Genomic DNA, 20,679 nt, shown 5'->3' on the forward strand with positions numbered 1-20,679 from the left:
TAGGATATAGGAAAATGTAGAATTTAAAGACATACAAAAAAAACAGTGGAGCGACCAAAAACAATGAAAAAATCACACAGCTAGTTGAAACGCGCGACATATTAATCTATTCAATTTATGAGCACGTTGGCTTTACACTTTATACTCAGTCTAATTGAATCGGTTATTTAAGATCAATCATTCAATCGTTGCTTTGCCCCAATGTGTTTTTTACTCTTCATGCCTAGCCCCTGCAGAGGGCTCTAACTCTGACGGGCCTATACCTGTAGTGCCCTACCTCCGCCAGGCTTTATAATATTAAATATATACTTAACCAAAAGGTTAAAAAAATGATCAAATCAAAAGCTAATCCCCTTTTGCTCCAAAATTTAAAGTCGCATGGAAAGCTTTTTAATAAACCAAAATATGTAGCTGAACAAAGTGTCCCAAAAATCAGCTAAGTGACGTCATAAAAATGAGGGAGATGAGAGGAGAAGTAGGAAAGAAAACCCATATAAAAGAGATGGATATCCCTCATTTTAATGGCACCACAAGGCTAATTTTTTGAGACACTTCCGAAAAATCAGCCAAGTGACGTCATAAAAATGAGGGAGATGAGAGGAGAAGTAGGAAAGAAAACCCATATAAAAGAGATGGATATCCCTCATTTTAATGGCACCACAAGGCTAATTTTTTGAGACACTTCCAAAGTATAATTTATTACTTTTGATCCAATATGCCTATCTTTTATTCTATGATAAAAAGAACAGCTACAAATATATTATACACTCGGATTCAGGGTTTAGGATAGAGCACTATACTTTTGTCTGTCCTTGAACTTATTCGCCAGTCAAAATAGTTCATCATGTTTCTTAACAAATATAGTAAAATTTATAACCCTGTCAAACGTACAGACGGACGGGCCAACCTATAGAGCATCTTTGATACTCAGTACACAGTGTAAACACAAAAGTTTGAATTTTGTTTCTAGCATGGCTTCGAAACCGATAAATATCTGCTGGATTAGAACAAGTTCTTAGCCATACTGAAAAATCATGTTAAGCATCGTATTACAGACATTTATCTATGACTCTTTCAATAAAAATCATAAAATTAATACTAGTTTTGATAGCCTGGGACTTCGGCCCCTCGAAACTAACATAACTGGTTTGAATTTTTCATTTTGATATCCGTGGAAAGGTGTCTATAATACGATGCGATACATAGCTATTATTTTATTAGAATTAATTATGGGTTGTAAATCTTTTAAAGCTAAATTGTCCATCCCCTTCCTGAGACTAAATATTATAAGCAGGAAAAATATAAATTTAAATGAAACTTACAACAGATGTAACAAAACTGTCTAAGGTATTTTAGAGAGACATTTGAAATAAGATTTCAACAGGGCTTGGCAGCCGCACATTATCGACTAATTATTTTTCAGCTAAGCCATTTTTAGCTGAGTGCAGCTGATGTATCTAAAAATTCAGACAAATAGCAGTGGTTAAAAAAAAGCTTCGCGGATTTGCAGATGCTAATCCCTGATATCCAATATCAAGCCCAGAGAACTTTAGTCATAACTAAGGACGTTTAAAATGGCTCCTACTGCTAATATGTCTGGTGCGCAATATAAACAGTTAGAACAGGGGGACTGCCTTGGCCAGAAATTAATTACCACACACAGTCAGGACTTCCAGAGAAAGGCCATGTAAAAAAGGTTGTCTGAATGACGTTTTACCACATAACCATGTACACCATTAAGCAAGGATGATTAATTTAAGATGTACATTATTCCTAAGTACATGTCACCTTAAAGTGATATGGACATTAGTCCAGATATTAATGGATAGCCATATAAAAGGGTCAGCATTGATTTTTAGTAGTGAAGATAGTCTATAACTCTTATTTTTTGTACGTTTATCAGTTCCTCCATCAGGAAATTTTTTTTACATTTTTTAAGCCAAGAAAGCGATTTTTTTGTGAATATTTCTCATAGAAGTTAGCATTAGGCATAGTTTTCTTTAAAATATATTCTTTTATTCTTTCGAAAGTTGATTCAGAGTTTACCCCAACCTTATGCGTCATTGCCCTGACCTTTCATACAATCTTTTTTAAAAAGATTATATTTCTAAAAGAAAGATACCACCCTCCCATCATTTTGCTAGTTTGTTTTTATTCACTACTTTTGGATATATTCAACCTTGTTCCATCTATTTTGTTTTTGGTGACAATGTATAAATTAAATGTGGATATATTGAAAGGTTAAAATATGTCGTCATTTATGGTTGCTGATATGAACCTCATATATTGGCTCGTTCCCTACAGTAGGAAGGGAGGGGATGGCGTAAAGGGGAGGGGGTATCCCTGATCTAGCCAGCTGGGAATAACTTTATTAGAGTACATGAAAATCTAGTGCAATATCCAAGTAATTATATATCAATTCTGGGAACAATTAAATAAACATTAGATTATTACATCATTATCAATAGATTGAATACGCTGATTGATTTTTCTATCTTTATCTATCTATCTTTGAATACATATATATCATATATCCATCTATCTATCTATCTATCTATCTATCTATCAATCTATCTATCTATTTATCTATCTATCTATCTATCTATCTATCTATCTATCTATCTATCTATCTATCTATCTATCAATCTATCTATCTATCTATCTATCTATCTATCTATCTATCTATCTATCTATCTATCTATCTATCTATCTATCTATCTATCTATCTATCTATCTATCTATCTATCTATCTATCTATCTATCTATCTATCTATCTATCTATCTATCTATCTATCTATCTATCTATCTATCTATCTATCTATCTATCTATCTATCTATCTATCTATCTATCTATCTATCTATCTATCTATCTATCTATCTATCTATCTATCTATCTATCTATCTATCTATCTATCTATCTATCTATCTATCTATCTATCTATCTATCTATCTATCTATCTATCTATCTATCTATCTATCTATCTATCTATCTATCTATCTATCTATCTATCTATCTATCTATCTATCTATCTATCTATCTATCTATCTATCTATCTATCTATAGAAAGCAGATCTGAACCATGATGGAAGGTTGACAGTGGAAGAATACTGTGATATACTTAGAAATCATAATATCAAGTGAGTATATTTTAACCGGGGGGGGGGGGGTTGATTTATGATGATAGGACAATGGCGTTTAATTATTTTAGGCTTGTAGGAAGGCATAATAAATGGGGAAGGGAGGAGACAAATATACTTTTTCTTCAAGTACTTAGTGGTTAAATCATTAATTTTATTAGAACTACGTCTTTGAAGTGTGTTAATCTCCCTTTTAATACGCCCATTGGATTACTTTGGTTCTAAAGCTAGAACTTTCTGATAGTTAATGGTGAAGCTAATTTATAATTTGACTTTATGCTATAAGTTCTAGCATCGAAAATTACATAATTACGTTACAATAAATACAGACAGACAGACAATATATAAAAACAATTTTATTAAAGTTGTAAACTAAAAGTTTATGGAAAAGGGTTGACAACAATCATAAGTAGCAAATTTAGATTTTCATGCATAAAAGTATCATGATATTTATTTGTTTGTATGAGTATCGAAGAACAATGCAATATAGTTCTACTTTTAAAAAGGTCTAGAAATGTATTCAACTATTTTAGACACTCTACAAGAGTTATTGTTTCCTAGTCCTTACTTTTATTTTAGAACTTTGCTTTTCTGAGGTATCATCCTTGATTAATAACATTTTTTTGTATTAGAAAAAATACTTTTCTCATACTCTGTCTCAGTCTAAGTAGAACTTAGTAAATTAATTAGAAACATCTGGAAATTAGTTCTACAGGGTGTTCCATCCAGACCGTCAATATGTATTTTACTTTATTTTTTGGGGGGGGGGGGGGGTGTCGAGGTTGTAATTGTACAACCCCCTCTTCGTTGTGATCCAGCTTATACCAACAACGAAAAATTCGAGGAAAAAATAACAAAAAAAAGGCTAAGCTCTATTAAAAACAAAAAAAGCAGATTAAGATGGGACACCCTGTATTCATATATCTCTCACAGTATATATAGACAACATTTATACAGGATAAATTTATTTTTATCAAAGTACATGTTACAGTTTTAAGAAAAAAATTGCCTGTAAAAGAGTAAAAATATTGAGAGACACTGCGTTATTTTCTATAAGTTACTTCGCCCATAGCCCCTTGAAAAATAACATAGAACCATACTGAGCGATATATAAAGCGACCCTTAAAAGTACAACTAATTCAGACCAAAAGTTTCCGAGATTTTCAGCTTCAAACAAGATTAACCCTACTACTCTATGTTATAGGATTGCTTGGTTTTATTTGATGGCAATCTATATATTTTGTTAATAATTTAATGTAAAGACTTAGATAATAATAATACGAATTGACATAAAAATATTATTGTAACATTATTTTTACACTCTAATTTTTGTGAAACATGAAATACATATTTTCAAATGTTAATTTAAAAGGGACAGATGTTTTGCACTGTTTAAGGGCCAGTGAGGAGGAGATATTGGCACTCCTGGACATTGCGGACAAGGACCACGATGGGTAAGTTTTGCTGAAGCGCTGGAAAGTGTCATGTGTGACGTCATAAGAATACGGCTAAAAAGAAAGGATGTAAGAGGTGGGAAAGGAAACACCTAAAACATATTTTGTTGCATTTTATTATGACGTCACAGAAGACACTTTCCAGCGTTTCGTAAGTTTTGCTTTATAACGTATTAGCGGCTACGCCCCTAGAGGCATCTAGGGGTACGTAAAATGTTTTTATTCCAATCTTAGAAGTTAAGATCAGCTGTTTACTAAAAATATTCGCTGGGCAGCGCTTTTTTTTTTATTTCAGCAATTTCTTTTGGGAGGGTGGTGGTATCCTCCCTCCAAATAGCTATAAACCTTCCCAGGATCTATGAGAAGCTACTACACTGTAATGGAAAACCATATCGTTTAGCGTGATCCTTAGGTACACACAGACACCCGTTTACTTTATTATAAGGATGATCTTTAAGTTATTTTTTCCTTCTTTTTTTAGGGGAGGGGGGAGGGGTTAGTACATAATTTGTTAAAAAGTTATAGATCTTGTATTATGTTTAGCATGTACAAGTTAGCAAACTTATTATGTATCTTAACATCTAATGTCCAAGTAAAAACTATTTCTTTAGATAAATCTTTTAGTTATCCACTAAATAAAATTACAAAGATTTAAAAAGAAAACTGGAGTTACTTACAGACAGAATGAGAAAATGTATTTTTGTTTAATACATAAGTTATAATTTTAACTGAAGCTGTTAATTTATGAAAAAGAGGGGGGGGGGTTGATTTAGTTTTGAAAATATTTTTTTTTTGGACGATGGACAAAGGGGAATAGACATTTTTTCTTAGGGTCAATTATCTTAGAAGGATGATGGTATGCTTCCACAAAATAGTTATAAACCTTTCCTGGATCTATGATAAGTTTCACTGTAAAGAAAAACCATATCGGTCTTCTGTTGGCGAGATCCTTCGCTACACACAAAAAGACTGACTCCTATTAGTTTTAACGATTAATTTGGTATTTAAAGATTAACATTTTACTCATTTTAGCATTTAAAGTTTATTTTGATTAATTTTTTAAAGATTTTAATATACATGTAAAGTTTAAGAATAAAACCAATACTTTTTTTGCACGATATTTCATAAATATTTCATTTGAATAAAGTTCGATATACATAAGATTTCTAGAAGTTTAGTATTTCTATAAGTATTTTTTCCCTTGCGTTTTATGGGTCTTGTTCTTAGCTTTTTATAAAAATTAGGTATGTTTTGAAAAAGTATTAAAATTGTAAACGTAGAGATAATATTAAAGCAATTTTTATAAATATTTTTCAATTTATACCTAAAAAGCGGTTACGGCCTTAGAGGACACTTGAGGTTGGGGCGGGGAGAAACGACTCTCCCCGAAAATTTAAGTTTTAGTTTTAAAAAGCGATTTCTTTTCGGAGGGTGGTGGTATCCTTCTTATAAAAGTTACCTTTCCAGGACCAATGAGATGCTAAATTGTAAAGGAGAACCATATCGGTTCATCCTTTAGCGAGATTCTTCAGTGCAGATAGACACACAGAAAGACATAATGTTACTTTTATATCAGGATGTTTCCATTTTTTAACATATCCCATTTAATTTTTAAATTTTTTTTTAAAGATTCGCCATACATTACTAGAATAGACGCACAACAAAACATTGAATTATTATCTGACGAAATATATATTTCTTTCTAGTAACTTTCCAAATATCACTCTACGTCATAATAACATTGTCATAGACGTCATAGTTTCAAAGTTATCTAACAAATGTATTCTTTAATAGTTGTAAACGTTTTCAATGTAGTTTTTTTTAAAAGCGCTGTAATTTTTTTTTCTCTATAATTAGGTTCGTCCGTAACGAATAGCTTTTTTCGTTAATTTAGGTATGTTAGAATTGTCCTATTGATTTCAAACTTTGTATGGTGATTTCTGTAATAGTCAGGTACGATTTAGAAAGCGTAGCAACTCTATAATCATTACCAGAATGTCCTACGTCCATTTTAAACATGTTAATTTTTTACATTTTTTAACAACAAATTTTTATGTGATCTTATAATCCGATTGATCTGATTTTTGGTATTCTGATTCCTGGGACAACAAAGTACAATATTATAAGCGAAGCAACTCTATAATCAAGTCCTAAAAATGTAAGTATGTCCATAAACATTATTCTGTATCAAGCAGTTTTTCAACAACTGTACTTACAATTTTGCTTCGACTCTTATACATTTCTATTCTGATTAATCAGTTCTGACACTATACAAGTGTTAATGTCCGTTTGTCCTACCGTTTCAGTGCTTCGCTTTTATGGATGTTGTCATCCTTGTTTTATACTGAGTCATACTAGAGACTTTAATAATGACAAGCTTTTTCGTAGGTTTATAAACTTTGGGTACTTTTGTTAAATTCTGATTGGTTGGGTTAAACTAGCAGTGTACAGACTTTAACATATAAGTTTAAATGCATAAGGGGTCTTTAATGCATCTTCATTGGGGTTCAAATTTTCGTTTATATCATATCAGTGTCGTGCAGAGAGATTTGTCAAGAGGTGTGAAACCTTTAGGGGGGGGGGGGGTAAAAAAGGGGAGTCCGTCCATAGGCGTCCAAGGGGGGGGGGGGTAATGGGGCGATTACCCCCCCCCCCCCATTTAAAATTTACCCCTACCCTGGGGGTGCCGTAGGCACCCCCAACCATTTAGGAGGGGGTATTTACCCCGCCCAAACAATTTTGGGGGGGTAAATACCCCCCCCAAAATAGAAAATCTGTAACAAAAAAAATTTTTGCGCGCTTCGCGCGCATTTTTAATACTAAATTTTTGATAAAATTTAACTTACCCCCCCAAAAAATTTTAACCCGGGGTAAAATTTTGGGGGGGTAAACAAATTTTACCCCTGCCAACAGATTTCAGGGGGGGTAATTACCCCCCCCAAGCAAATTTTACCCCCCGGGGTAAAAATTTTGAGGGGGGTAAAAAAAATTTGCAGCGCGCTTCGCGCGCCATTTTACCCCCCCCAAAACCTAATTACCCCCCCCTGAAAAAAAATTTAACCCCCCCAAAATAAAAAGCTTGGACGCCCCTCAGTCCGTCCGTTCTTATTCCAAAATTAAGGGGGTGTTAACACCCCCCTACAACCCCCTTCTGCAGGGTTATGTATTCAATTGTAAAAGAAGTAGGATATTTTTTGAGCTGTCGTTTTACATTTTTCTAGTAAAAATGATAAAAATTATAAACGTTTATTGTAAAAGTATCATATGATTTTTACTTATTATTTATAGAAAAAATGCAATATTTTACCTAGTTTTGAGGATAATAAAATAGTATAATGTAACAGTAGATACTTGACATATGTTAATTAGCTACATTGCTGTCAAACTTTTGTAAAACTGGTATTAGGTACCCTATCTTTTTGCCTTATAACTACCGAACAAATCTGGTTTAGTTGAAATTTTCAGTGACGAAAGGATAAATAAGTTTATGTAAAATCTTCAATGATTATACACAAAAATATTTCGTCTTTTGATTGTAGTTATTTGTTGAAACGTTTGAACACTCATCTTACTGAACCAACCAATCAAAATTCAATTAGAGTCCTTAAAATTGTTGAGCCAACAAAAGTGTAATAAACAGCCCAATATATAGAGCTCCCTCTCTGAATGTGTGGTATTCGGCGACCCTGAGCCATGCTATGTGGCAACCCTGACCTTGGTTCGGAGGAGGGCCGAGGGCCCTCCCCCGAGTACCGGGGAAGGAGAACCGCGAAGAGCGACGAAATCTAACGGAGGATTGTGAGCTCAAGGGCTGAAACAGGCCTGCGGACTGGCTGAAACAGGCCAAATAATTGCAGACGGCTGAAAAAGGCCCATTACTTACTGTGAAAGATAGCGGGATTCGAACCCACGGCGCTGCAGGACGGGACATTCCCTGCCGCCAACTCCTGGATTCGGACCCACGGCGCTGCAGGACGGGACATTCCCTGCCGCAGACTGGCTGAAACAAGCAAAATAGCTGCGAGCTGTGAGCAAAAATACGAGTGTAGTGTACCAAGTAGAAGAAAAACTACGCTAACCCCAAGTATTCTGAGAGGCTACAGCGCAGCCACCCACTGAGAAAAGCAAATATTGTATCAGATTTTATGGATTTGCCTCCCTGGTGTGAAGGCTAAACAATAGATTTATGGGCAGGGATTGGTAAACAATTGCCGGGAATTTTGATAAGCCAAAAATAGAACCCAGGTGCGAGTTAACAATGCATTGTTAAAGACTTGGACCCCAACCCTGCAGCACGGCAAATACACCGCCCCCTACCCCAACAGAAGGGGAGGGTCCCCCCATAAATTGAAGTAAATACAATCTAAGGTGACATCTGATAAGCCAAGGATTAAGGGAGAAGCCCACCTACCTTATCACCCAGTCACTTGAAGCCCGCGGCACCCCCTCCCCATCTGGGGAAGGGCGTCCCTACCCCGTCCCCTCACGCGCTCCCCCTTCTCCTCGCACTCGGATAAGTCCGTCTACCGTGCAGAGACAGAGACCGGGAAAACGGAGCGCATTTCAAGGGTTGCGCAGAGAAGCTCGGAACGCAACGAAATCTGACGGACAAAGGAGATAACGCGGGCCAATGAGAGAGCAGAGTGAGGGATAGATGCGAGTTTCACCTGTGTGCGCGCTCTGACGGCGCATAGGCGCGTTGTGAGAGAAGGTATTTCACACACACACACACCCACGAAGGAGGGGAGCTACTCTATAGCATACTAAGGATACAATTTGAGAAATTGCAAAGCTCCTCCCCCTATCTACAGTGTGATAAGGAAAACCAAATCAGTTCCTGACAGCAGTTCAGACCCTCAACAACTCTCTAGACCTACCAGCCTACCCTAAAGCTGAGAAGCTAGTGAGAAAAAGTACCCTAGTGTATACCTATTATACATTTGTATTTCCAACTACCAACCAAGGATAAATGGTAGTGGTTGCTAGCATAGTGACCAAAAGTGTAAGCAGCCTATCGTTTTGGCCTAGACTTAGTGACCCGACGCTGAATCTTTGACCCTATGGAGCAACCACAAGCGCAGGGAGGCGACCAGCTTCAAGGATGGCTCCAGGACAATCCCCAGCCGGCTCCAGCCGAGTACCGCAAGCTGATGCTGAGTAACCTGCCGGAGTACCGAGGACCGCCCAAGCAGTCCTGGAACTCCCACATCCGGAGGCTGGAAATGTCATGGGCGGCTTACCGAGTGCCCCCCCATGACACGCTGAATCGCCGCAACGCCCTTTTACTATCCCTGGCGGGGCAGGCGGCGGAGATGGCCTCCCACCTGTTTGGGGAGGCAGGCCAAGCCTTGACCTACGACCAAGTCAAGGCCGAGTGTGAAATGTTGTTCCGGCCAGCCTATGAGTCCCAGACCCTGAAGCAAGCCTTCAGGGACTATAGGCAACACTCGACGGAGCCCATCCAGGCCTATATCTCCACCAAGTGCGCCCTGTACAGGGAGGCCTACAGCCATGAAGACCTGGAGTTGCTCATAGATGAGCTTAACCGTGGCATCCGCAACGCCAATGTGAAGCGTGTCATGATGGGACACGAGATCGCCTCGGTCCCCGAGTACACGAGGCGTGCCATGTTCACCGTGACCATGATCACCAAGCAGCTGAAGGAGGGTGTGTGTCTGGTGGATGCCACCGACGGGCTCATGGGATCGGCCAGCGTCCAGTTGCCCCAGTATGATGATTCGGAGCCAATGGAGATTGGCGCCCTGGCTCCGGGTCTCCACCAGATGGGGAAGGTCGCCCTAGACGAAGCCTCCAAGATCCCAGGCCGTTGCTACCGATGCCATGGGAAGGGCCACCGAGTCAGAGACTGTCCTACCCCCATGGAAGTCAGCCTAGAAGAGTGACGCACCCAACCCCGCCGTGACCGACCTGCCCGGTGTGACCGCTGCCACTTCACTGGTCATACGGCGGCCGAATGCCAGGCTGACTGGGACCAGGTGGCTGGGAGGAGACGTGTAGCCGGCAAGGGCGCTAACCCGGGCAAGCCCCGCTCCCAGGTAGCCAACATGGAAGGAAGTGCACCGCCGGCGGCCCTCCAGCAAGCTGCCGCCCCCACCGCTGTGGGCCACTCGGAAGGAATGCCGCAGTTTGGAACCATCCCAGCCAGGATCAACGTGCTGGGAGGAGCGGCTGAACCCAACCGGGTTGGCCTGGGACCGGAGTATGTGCAGCCAACCAACATCGCGGAGCCAGAAGTCCTGCAGCCGCTGACCTTCGGCCTCAACATGATGGTACCTGCCAGGCCGAGTCCCCCGAAGGAGGAGGTAACCCCTGTCACCCCCAGCGAGAGACGAGAGGCGCTACCCAGCGCCACATGGACGATGTACGGGGGGGCCCTCGCGGCCGCCGAGCGGGAGAGGCAAGAGGCGCTAGCCAGCGAGTCCGAGTCGATTGCCGTTGCCGCCACCTGGGAGGGACAAGAGGTGCTACCCTGCACCCCCAAGCTGATGTCTGGGGCGACAACCGTCGCCGCCACCTGTGGAGACCGAGGGGTGCTATCCAGCACCCCCACGCTGGTGTCTGGGGCGACAACCGTCGCCGCCACCGAGAGACCTGGACCCTGGAACGAGCCCGCAGCCATGGAGGAAGGGGTGACAACCGTCACCCCCAGTCAGCCCGAGCCCCCAGCCAGCAGGGAGAGTCCAGCTATCCCTCATCCTCAACTGTGTCCAGCTGTCCAACCCCCTCAACTGAGCCAGGATAAGTTAAAATTAACAAATACATTGTACCCAATATATTGTAACCCCCCAGCCTTGCCTGTGCCCCCCGCACCAGAGGCTGGGGAGATTGAGATTTGGGGGTATCAGGACTCGTCTGTGCCACATGCACCTGAGTTCCTAGGGCAAGGGAGGGATGTAATGCAGGGCGAGCCTGTGCCACACGCACTAGAGCCCCATGCCACTGGGCATGCCATGGACAAGGGAAGGGCCGCCTTGAGGCTAGGGGAGCCGACACCCGAACAGGCGCCGGTCGCCTGTCAGTCCGTCATTGGGGAGGGTATAGGGAAGCCCCGGGCGTCTAAGGATAACACTCAATGGAAATTTATATCTAGCCAGGAGCAGACAACCAGCCCTCCTTCCCAAGCAGCTGCTGCGGCCAGAGCCGAGAACCCCCAGAAGCGCGCCCGAGTATGGTGGCTGTCCGGCCAGTGTTCCCATTGGTGGATGGTCCCGTGGGGCCTATTGCTAGCAGCTGTGTGGCCCACGGCCAGCTATGTTCTAGTAGGGTGGGACTGTGCCAACCCCACCCATGTCACCACCTTCAACAAGGAGCAGATGTGTAACAAAGAGCTGCTACACCAGGAGGTGCCTCTAGGCCATGAGGTACACATCCTGCAGCAAGTCAAGATCCGGGAGACCACTGGGTATAGCTGTCAACTCACCGTGTCCCAGTGGACCTTCAGGTGTGGCGTCTGGGGCCACCTGAAGGTGACGTCGGTCCCCACCCTCATGTGGCCAACCAAGATTGACCCAGAGACTTGCCGGGACTTGGCCCGGAGCCGAGTCTACACCCTGCCCGGCAAGACCAAGCCATTGACGTTCCAGCTGAACCACCCCCTGTTCTTCACCCTTGATATGGTGGGGGCACTGGTAAACAGCCCCAAGGGGGTGGGTTGTGAAGGAGAGGACGTCCATTTTGAAGGCCAGCTGTACCGCAATGAGTTAGTGCTGCAGGAGCGACGGCTGCTGGTCAAGGAGGAGACCTACGTAGCCCCGCAGCGGCCGCGCCCCATGGTGGCCTGACACCCGCTGGCGCCGAGCTACGTGTCCAACAAAAGCCTGCCTCTACCTTCTACCCCACATTGGGGGCCCATCAACTCTAAAAGCACCACTAGGATTCCATTGAATTGTTAACCCCTGTAAATAATAGTCCCATAATGAGCGGGCCGAAGGCCTCAACCACTGTCGGAAGTCTGGTGACCCATCCTTCCGAGGGGAGAGTTGTGGTATTCGGCGACCCTGAGCCATGCTATGTGGCAACCCTGACCTTGGTTCGGAGGAGGGCCGAGGGCCCTCCCCCGAGTACCGGGGAAGGGGTCCACCTGACCCCTCCCCATGCTTTAAAATTAATGATAGATTTGACAGCTGCATTATGGCTAAGCTGCATTGTTTGGTTCCCCCACCCCTTCCAGGGATGGGGGATCATTATTGCCTATTTTGATTACTGGTTGTATAGTTATATTGATTCTGTTTTAGTATTATTTATTCCAATCTGTGTATTTATTATTTGTTGTATTATAAAGTAGTAACCTTTAGACCTTGAATAAAGTAACATCTGAATAGACTCTGTTTGTTATTTAGTGAAAGCTAGAGAAGCCCAGCTTCTCTATAATTATACGTGTCCACGTCTGTTCGCACTGCCGTAGTCATTTTGAACTTGGGTGTCTGCCACTTAACCGCGGCAGATACCACAAATGCTATGAAAATTCCTGGGACTTTTTGGTAACTGGGTTTATAACTTTTGAATATTAAGAAGAAGAAAGGGATGTAGATCAACAGTCATTGCTTTCACTCTCTGGGATTAATAAACATCATCCTACACCCTTGCTTGGTGTAAAGTAAAACAAGGATGACAATATTCATAAAAGCGAAGCTCTGAAAGGTTATGACAAACGAACAATAACACTTGTAGAGTGATATAAATAAAAAAAAGCAGAATATATTTTATATGTATACGTCTAAACAAAAGTGTAGGTAAATTTGTTCCATAGTTGCTTAAATCCAGGAAACTGTTTAAGAACATTCTTATAATTTTAGGACTTAGTTATAGAGATGCTTCCCTTATAACATTGTACTTTGGTATCCTAGAAATCAGTATTCCAAAAATCAATAATTATATAACATTATATATATAAAATGAGCATGTTTTAAAAGAACGTACGGACATTCTGGTAGCGATTAAATAATTGCTACGCTTTCTAAATCGTATCTTATTACTACAGGAATCACCATACCAAGTTTGAAATCGATCGGACAATTCTATCATATTTGAATTAACAATAAAAGCTCTTATTCTCGGTCGGAGGCCGTACGGACCGCTCTTTATTTTAGAAAAGCTACGCTTTTTAAAAATATGGCATCAGAGTTTATTTTTGTAAGAGCTGCATTTTTCATAGAATTGTGCATTAACAGACAAGGATACAGGGTGAGAGAAATGGAGGACAAATTAGTATTTTATACATTATTTCCATAAGACATATTTTAGCTTTTATTACACGTTAAATCGATTTCAAACTTTGCAGGCTGAGTCCTTTAACAGTTGAGTACGATTTAGTAAGCGTAGCAATTCGAAAATCCTTACCAGAAAGTCCGTACGACCATCAAAATATGCTGATTTTTTGGAGTAATGATACCTAAGACAGCAAGGTACCATATTAAAGGGAAAACATATCCATAATCAAGTAGTAATAATTTCAGTATGTCATTAATCAGTATCTTGTGTTTAATCATTCATCTCATTAATATACAATTTTGTTTAGACTTAGAATGAATATTCTGCTTATTAAGTTCTGACACTCTACAATTTTTTATTTTCGTTTGGTGTATTTTGCAAATAGGATTAGAATGAAGTAAAAGTTATAGATGACAAAGGAAATATACCAAAATACGTATTTCCCCAGTAATTTTTTTTCATGCATTTATCAACAGTTTGACTTTAAAATAACATTTGATACTATGACATTTAAAATTGGTTATAATATATGTGAATGTATTGACAAGGGAAATTTCGTCGTTATTTTAGATTGATACTTTAATTCTCATTTATTTGTCTGGAGATGAGGGTTGGGTAAAATCGGTGGCTTGGGGAATATCGTTAATTAAATAAGCCAGCTGGAAGGATCATTTTATTAGAGTTGGAGAAAATATGGTGCAACATCCAAGTAATTATATATCTATTCATTTACAAATGGATAGTGACTTTTATATTGATATTCAATTCAGTTATGTTGAACTAGAGATAAATTAAACCGCGTTAACTTATATCTTAAAACCATACACAATGTTACTAAATTTTGATTGTTTAGTTCGAATTAGAAGTGTCTAAACTTTTTTTATACAATGATTTTAATCTGCAGAAGAGCAATTTTCTTTTGAGGATTAAAATGATAACAATATATAAAATTTATTTTGATATTTAAAATTGAATCCACATTTCCAAAATCGATAGTTTATATAATCTAAATACCAGATAAGTTGAATGTTAACATGGATGACAACATCTATAAAAGCGAAGCTCTGAAACGGTAAGACAAACGAACATCAACACGTGTCAGAACTGAATAATCAGAATATAAATGTATAAAAATCGAAATAAATTGTGAGTGAATCTGTTGAAAAACTACAGGATATTGTTTAAGGACATTTTTAGGACTTAATTATAGAGATGCTTCGCTTATAATATTGTACTTTGTTGTCCCAGGAATCAGTATTCCAAAAATCATATCAATCGGATGATTTTATCATATAAAAAATGTTGTTAAAAAGTAAGAAATCATCATGTTTAAAATGGACGTACGGACGTTCTGGTAACGATTATAGAGTTGCTACGCTTTCAAAATCGTACCAAGCTACAACAGAAATCACCAGGCAAAGTTGGGAATCGATAGGACAATTAAAACCTGTTTAAATTAACGAAAAGGGCTAAATGTGACGTACGGACGGACGTATCGATCCTAATTATAGAAAAACTTCGCTTTTAAAAAATTATACTGTTGTGGATATTATAAAATATTTCTAACTGATTAACACTCGAGATGATAAAAAAATTTAAACTTTTTACTTTTACTCTTATTTGTAGAAAAGCTAAAGTATAATTCACTTTATAGTAGCAAAGCTACTCTATGAATCACTTTGTCTGTCCATCTATCAGTCACTCTGTAACGCTATAGGTAATTTGTGATTTTTACAGCAGCTATTCCATATAGACGACTTAATTTTTTGTGAAGATTTCCTTTACTACTGAGAATCCACTTTATAATTTACTATGTCCGTCGGTCTGTCAGAGAGGCTACAAAATACATATATTTAAAATCTAAAATACGCGAGAAAGGTTTCTTCATTTATTTTTCTAATATCTTTTAATTCTTGATTTTAATAAACACGGTTTTTATTTCCTTATATGTAACGCAATTTATGATTTTTAATGCTTCGCTACTTTTGAATGTTGTCATAATTTATTATCTTTTCCTTTATTTTCAGGTATATCACAAAGGAAGAATTTCTATACGGCCAAGCAAAAGAGGTATACTTTAAAAATCAACAATAATAAAAACGTTTATAATGTAAAGTTTCCTAAAATGTTTAGGAGGTTCGAACCATTTATAGAGAAGTAAAATTGTAATTTAAGATTATTAGTTGGTCTTTCCAAATTTCTTCAAATTATAGAAAAAATTATACTTTGGTTTGTCAAATTGTAAATGATTACATAAACGAATTTTTTAGTGCTATGTCTATGCGTTCGTTCATACACATGTCCGTATGTCACTCAGTTACAACACAATAACACTTCAACTTTTAATTGTTTTGTAAGTTTCTAGAATTTTTATTTGCTTTTTACCTTATTTATAAAATTTTATAAATTCTAATTGCTTTTTTTGGAAGCAATTATTAACGCGCATTTCGGACACAATTTTTATTGTTTGATTTGAGATTAGTAGAAAAAAATTTCTTAAGCAAACATTTAGGTACATATCGACAAGTTCGAACATTCGGGTATAGTCTCTTTTATGGCAACGCCCCTTAAGGGGCGATTCTTCATATTTTCACAGTAGCTTTTCACCTATTTCTAGCCCCTGCGGAGGGCTCTAACCCTGCGGGGCAATCAACTTACCCAATATAACCTAACCTAACCTAACCTAAAAGCCATTTTAAAAATACGACGAATCGCCCCTTTAGGGGCGTTGCCACGAAAGGGACTATTCCTGAGCATTCTGAGGATATAGAGTAGCTTTGCTCGAGCTCTTGAAATCTAAATTATGTTCGACAAGGAAAATAACAAACCCATTATCTTTTGAGTATATCTTACAATTTTGTCGTTTCTTCATTTTGAAAAATTAAAATTTTCGGTTAAGTTTACCCATCCCCCCCTAAGGAATTCTATACTCGGAAAGGTGTTGGAAAGGAATGCTTTATAAGATTTGGGGTTGATACTTTTTACCCTTTCTTAGGCGAGTAAGGGGATAAAGCCTTTTATGGATTGTTGTAATATTTTGGTGATTTTTGATAAACACTTGTAATATTATCCAATAATATTTTCTTTGTATTTTTTATATAAGGCAGGGACAAGCATTTAAAAAAATACACTTTCAAAGCAGGACAGAAAACAGATCTATAGTATACTTGTATATACCTCCACCCCTTTTCCAATGACCTTTTTCGTCTTCTTGCTAATTGTTTTCTGCTACTTGAATGAGTTAATATTCCCAACACTATTGGTTGAGTTCAAACACCCAATAGAGAGTCGAGAAGGTAATTGCTAGTGGGATAGGGTAATACAGTTACTTAACCCCTTCCCCCTCAAGTGTTTTACTCTAATAGACAGACAACGTTCGAAGCTTTAGTCCATGACACTTTAACGTCAGTCTTACAACCGAGGATAATCAAAGTTAACTATCCCATTGCTGTTAAAACAAAAGGGTATTAGATTAAATAACTCCAATCAAACAACCAACTCGTTAATTGCATGCCATTTGTCTAGAAGTCCCAACTAGATATAGTAATGAGTTCTGCCTACTTTGAGCAAAAAAATTCCCCTTCACTTTAGGAAACATTTTTTACTTCTATAGTTATGACGCGGTTTTGAACCGAGATTCGAACTAATCACCTCCTAGACGACGAGCGGATGCGTTTTGGTGTCAAGCTAACGTCACGGGTTATATCGCCATAGTTACTGGCCGTTTGTCGTTTAATTTTTTTTATACTTCGCTTTATCAGGAAGTACGACCATTGAACTGTAATTTATACCCAGTCTAAAGTTTATAAACTCGTTCTGCAATTCGTCTGATATTGTGTCCAAACTTTTTCACCAATTATTCTAATCTATTTAAGGGGTAATTTTGTTTATCATAATTAAACGGTTTATAAAATGATTTTTCAATCTTTTGTTCTTTAAGATCTTTTATTGATTTTGCCATCCTTATTTCAAGAATACATGTTCATGATCCCATATTTTTAATGTGTTTTGACGCAGTATTGTAAACATTGATAATTGTTCAGTAAATAATATTCAATATTTTCACAGTATCAAATATCTGTAACAAAAATATAGAAATAATTAATAAAAAAAATATTCTCTTTCGTGACAACGCCTCTTAAGGGGCGTTTCGTCGTATTTCCACGGTAGCTTTTGATATTTTTTTTAAAGGTTAGGTTATGTTAAGTTAGGTTAGAGCCCCCCTCAGGGGCTAGCAAAGCTAATATCAAATACAACGAAATGCCCCAAACTATACCCAAATTTACAATTAAGTAGTTAGATGTGTGCTTGTATGTCATTGACTATCTCCTTAACTATTAAGCAACATTTAATTATCTTTTATATTGTCTTTGAATGTTTTGTTTAGTTATTAAGGCCCAAAATTAAGGTATTGGCTTCTAAAAATGGCATTAAACCATCCTACAAATAGGCAATGAAATGTAAATATCTTAAAATTTTAGGATAGGAAGCATGACAAACAGGAAAAGGCCAACATTGCTTTTGATGTTATGGACAGGTATTATTAATCTATCTATGTATTTATATGTCTCAATTTGACCACATATCTATCTATTTATATAATATCCAACCAACTCCATAAGGAAGTATATTTTTCTATCTATCTAGCAAATAAATATGAATAGATGCATAATCCAGACAACTATCTGATCCTTTTTTTTTATCTGCTGGCAAACTGGGTTTTGCTCTTTTACATGGGCCCGACGGTTTTTATTTTTTCCGGATCTATCAACTGATTTGAAAGACCAAATAAAAAATCTGGTTATATATAGTTATATATAGCATATGCCGCCTCTATTCGTTTACTTAATATTAAACGATAAGTAGGGAATGCCTTGGGTTTCAAACAGTTTAGTTAAGAAACACTATTCAGAATTAGTGATTTTTCTACTCTTGTTTAAAAGAATTTCCAGCATGGCTTCGAAACCGAATAATATCTGGTGGATTAGAACTGGTTCTCAGCCATACCGAAAAATCATCTATAGCATCTTATGACAGACATTTTTCTACGAATATTGAAATGAAAAATCATAAATCAATTTAATTAATAACCGTTTGGTATGCACTGGGCTTTAACCCCTCAGTGTAATAAATACTTTTTTTCATTTTAATATCCGCGGAGAGCTGTCTATAATACAATGTAATGCATACTTTAGAAACAAGGATGGTTACATTACAAAGGCAGAGATGAGAGCGATGGTCAAGAAATTGACGGAAAAACAGGTATAATTCTTATTCACAAAGGTTGCTTTAACAACGATAATAACATCAATAAGAGCGAAGCTTCAATCATAGACGGTATGAAAATCGAATATAAACACTTCTACAGTTGGAAATCGATGAACCAATTCTAATATTTCTAAATAAACGATAAGAGCTAACCGTTACGTAATGACGGACGGGCGGACGGACAAACCCTAAGTATAGAAAGCTTATAAAAAGATGTTTTCAATATTGAACTATTTTAGTATTTGAAATCGACGAAGCCCAAAATACATAACTTTGGCACCACGTCGTCTTCCTGTGACGTCATAAAATGAGGGATAAGAGAGGAGAAGTGGAAAAGAAAATCCCTAAAAAAGAGATGGAGAATATGACGTCACAGGAAGACGACGTGGTGCAAAAGTTATGTATTATGGGCTTCGTCTTTGAAATCTCACCAAAAATAATTAAATACCAAATATAAATGAATTTATATTTTCATTCTAGATTGATTGTGTGTTTGCTAGGTAAGTTTTTTAAAAATATTTTTTAAAAAGTCAAAGCTCTTCTATATTTAGGATCGGTCCTTACGTCAGTCCGTAACGGTTAGCTTTTTTGTTTATATTATAATTGTCTTTTTGATTTCAAACTTTACATGATGATTCCTATAACAGTAAGGTACGATTGAGGAAGCGAAGCAACTGTATAAGCGTTACCAGAAAGTCCGTACGTTCATAAAAACATTATCTTTTTTGACAACACATTTTTGTATGTTATTTTAGAAATGATGTGAACGGTGACGGCAAGCTAAGCCGGGAAGAATTCACATCAATGATGTGCAAAAATGTGTAATTTTAAATTAATTCATTTTTTCATTAAATCATGTTTTTTTATTCTTAAATCAAAGACGATTATTCTTATAAAATAGCATAGAACAGGGTAAACAAAGATTTAAAATGTAAAAATTTTGATTTGATTATGTATAAATGTTTTTATTAGTTAAAGAAGGTGGTATAATGGCTTATTTCGACTCTAAAAAGTGGCCATTATTGACAAGACATTCTTTGTTTGTTTTTATTGGTCTCAACTAAAGTTTTATTCTTGGCTGTTCTCTTATTTTAGAATATTTGTCTTTGAACCTAAAAGATATCTTTAAATGATCAATTTGAATCATATGATAAAAAAATTACTGTAACCCTTTGATTCATAAACTGCAGACAAAATTACATTCTGATATCATTTACATTTAGTAATATAGTCTATATTAGCAATAGCGGCTACACATCTAGATGCCTCTAGGGGCACTTGAAGTTGGATGGGGTCGACCCTACACTTTCAATTTTAAGTTTAAAAAGAAAAAGTTTTTTTTTTGGAGGGGGGAGGGGCTATTACTCATTGGAGGGTGAATGTTTCCTCCCCTCCAAAATAGTTATAAATCTTTTCAGGGCCCATGAAAAGCTACACTTGTTTTATTTGGACTTATTTTCCTATCCATTAATTTTGTCTGTATTTAATGAAGAATATTATCAATTCGGAAATACGGTAGAATCGTTTCGGCCAAGGATCGATCCCGACAGTTAAGTCGTATTTAAGTCATCCTATTATATCCTAGCTG

General features: G+C 37.8%; 1 protein-coding gene across 2 annotated transcripts in view; it reads left to right on the forward strand.

Moving 5' to 3' along the window:
* The window catches only part of LOC145323819 (uncharacterized), a 42,779-nt gene extending 22,727 nt beyond the window's left edge, over positions 1-20,052 (forward strand). The window contains exons 4-10 of one of the 2 annotated variants that reach the window (XM_080166379.1): positions 3,065-3,138; positions 4,542-4,592; positions 15,851-15,893; positions 18,305-18,360; positions 19,019-19,085; positions 19,572-19,591; positions 19,847-20,052. In XM_080166379.1, coding sequence (XP_080022505.1) covers positions 3,065-3,138; positions 4,542-4,592; positions 15,851-15,893; positions 18,305-18,360; positions 19,019-19,085; positions 19,572-19,591; positions 19,847-19,916 — 381 coding nt within the window. In that variant the 3' untranslated portion in view covers positions 19,917-20,052. Of the gene's footprint in view, positions 1-3,064; positions 3,139-4,535; positions 4,593-15,850; positions 15,894-18,304; positions 18,361-19,018; positions 19,086-19,571; positions 19,592-19,846 lie in introns of both variants that reach the window. The other variant, XM_080166378.1, reaches the window with a different exon arrangement.
* The last annotated feature ends 627 nt before the right edge of the window (positions 20,053-20,679 follow it).

The sequence above is a fragment of the Acartia tonsa genome, chromosome 7, assembly GCF_053477335.1.
Source record: "Acartia tonsa isolate MP-2025a chromosome 7, ASM5347733v1, whole genome shotgun sequence".
NCBI lineage: Eukaryota > Metazoa > Arthropoda > Copepoda > Calanoida > Acartiidae > Acartia > Acartia tonsa.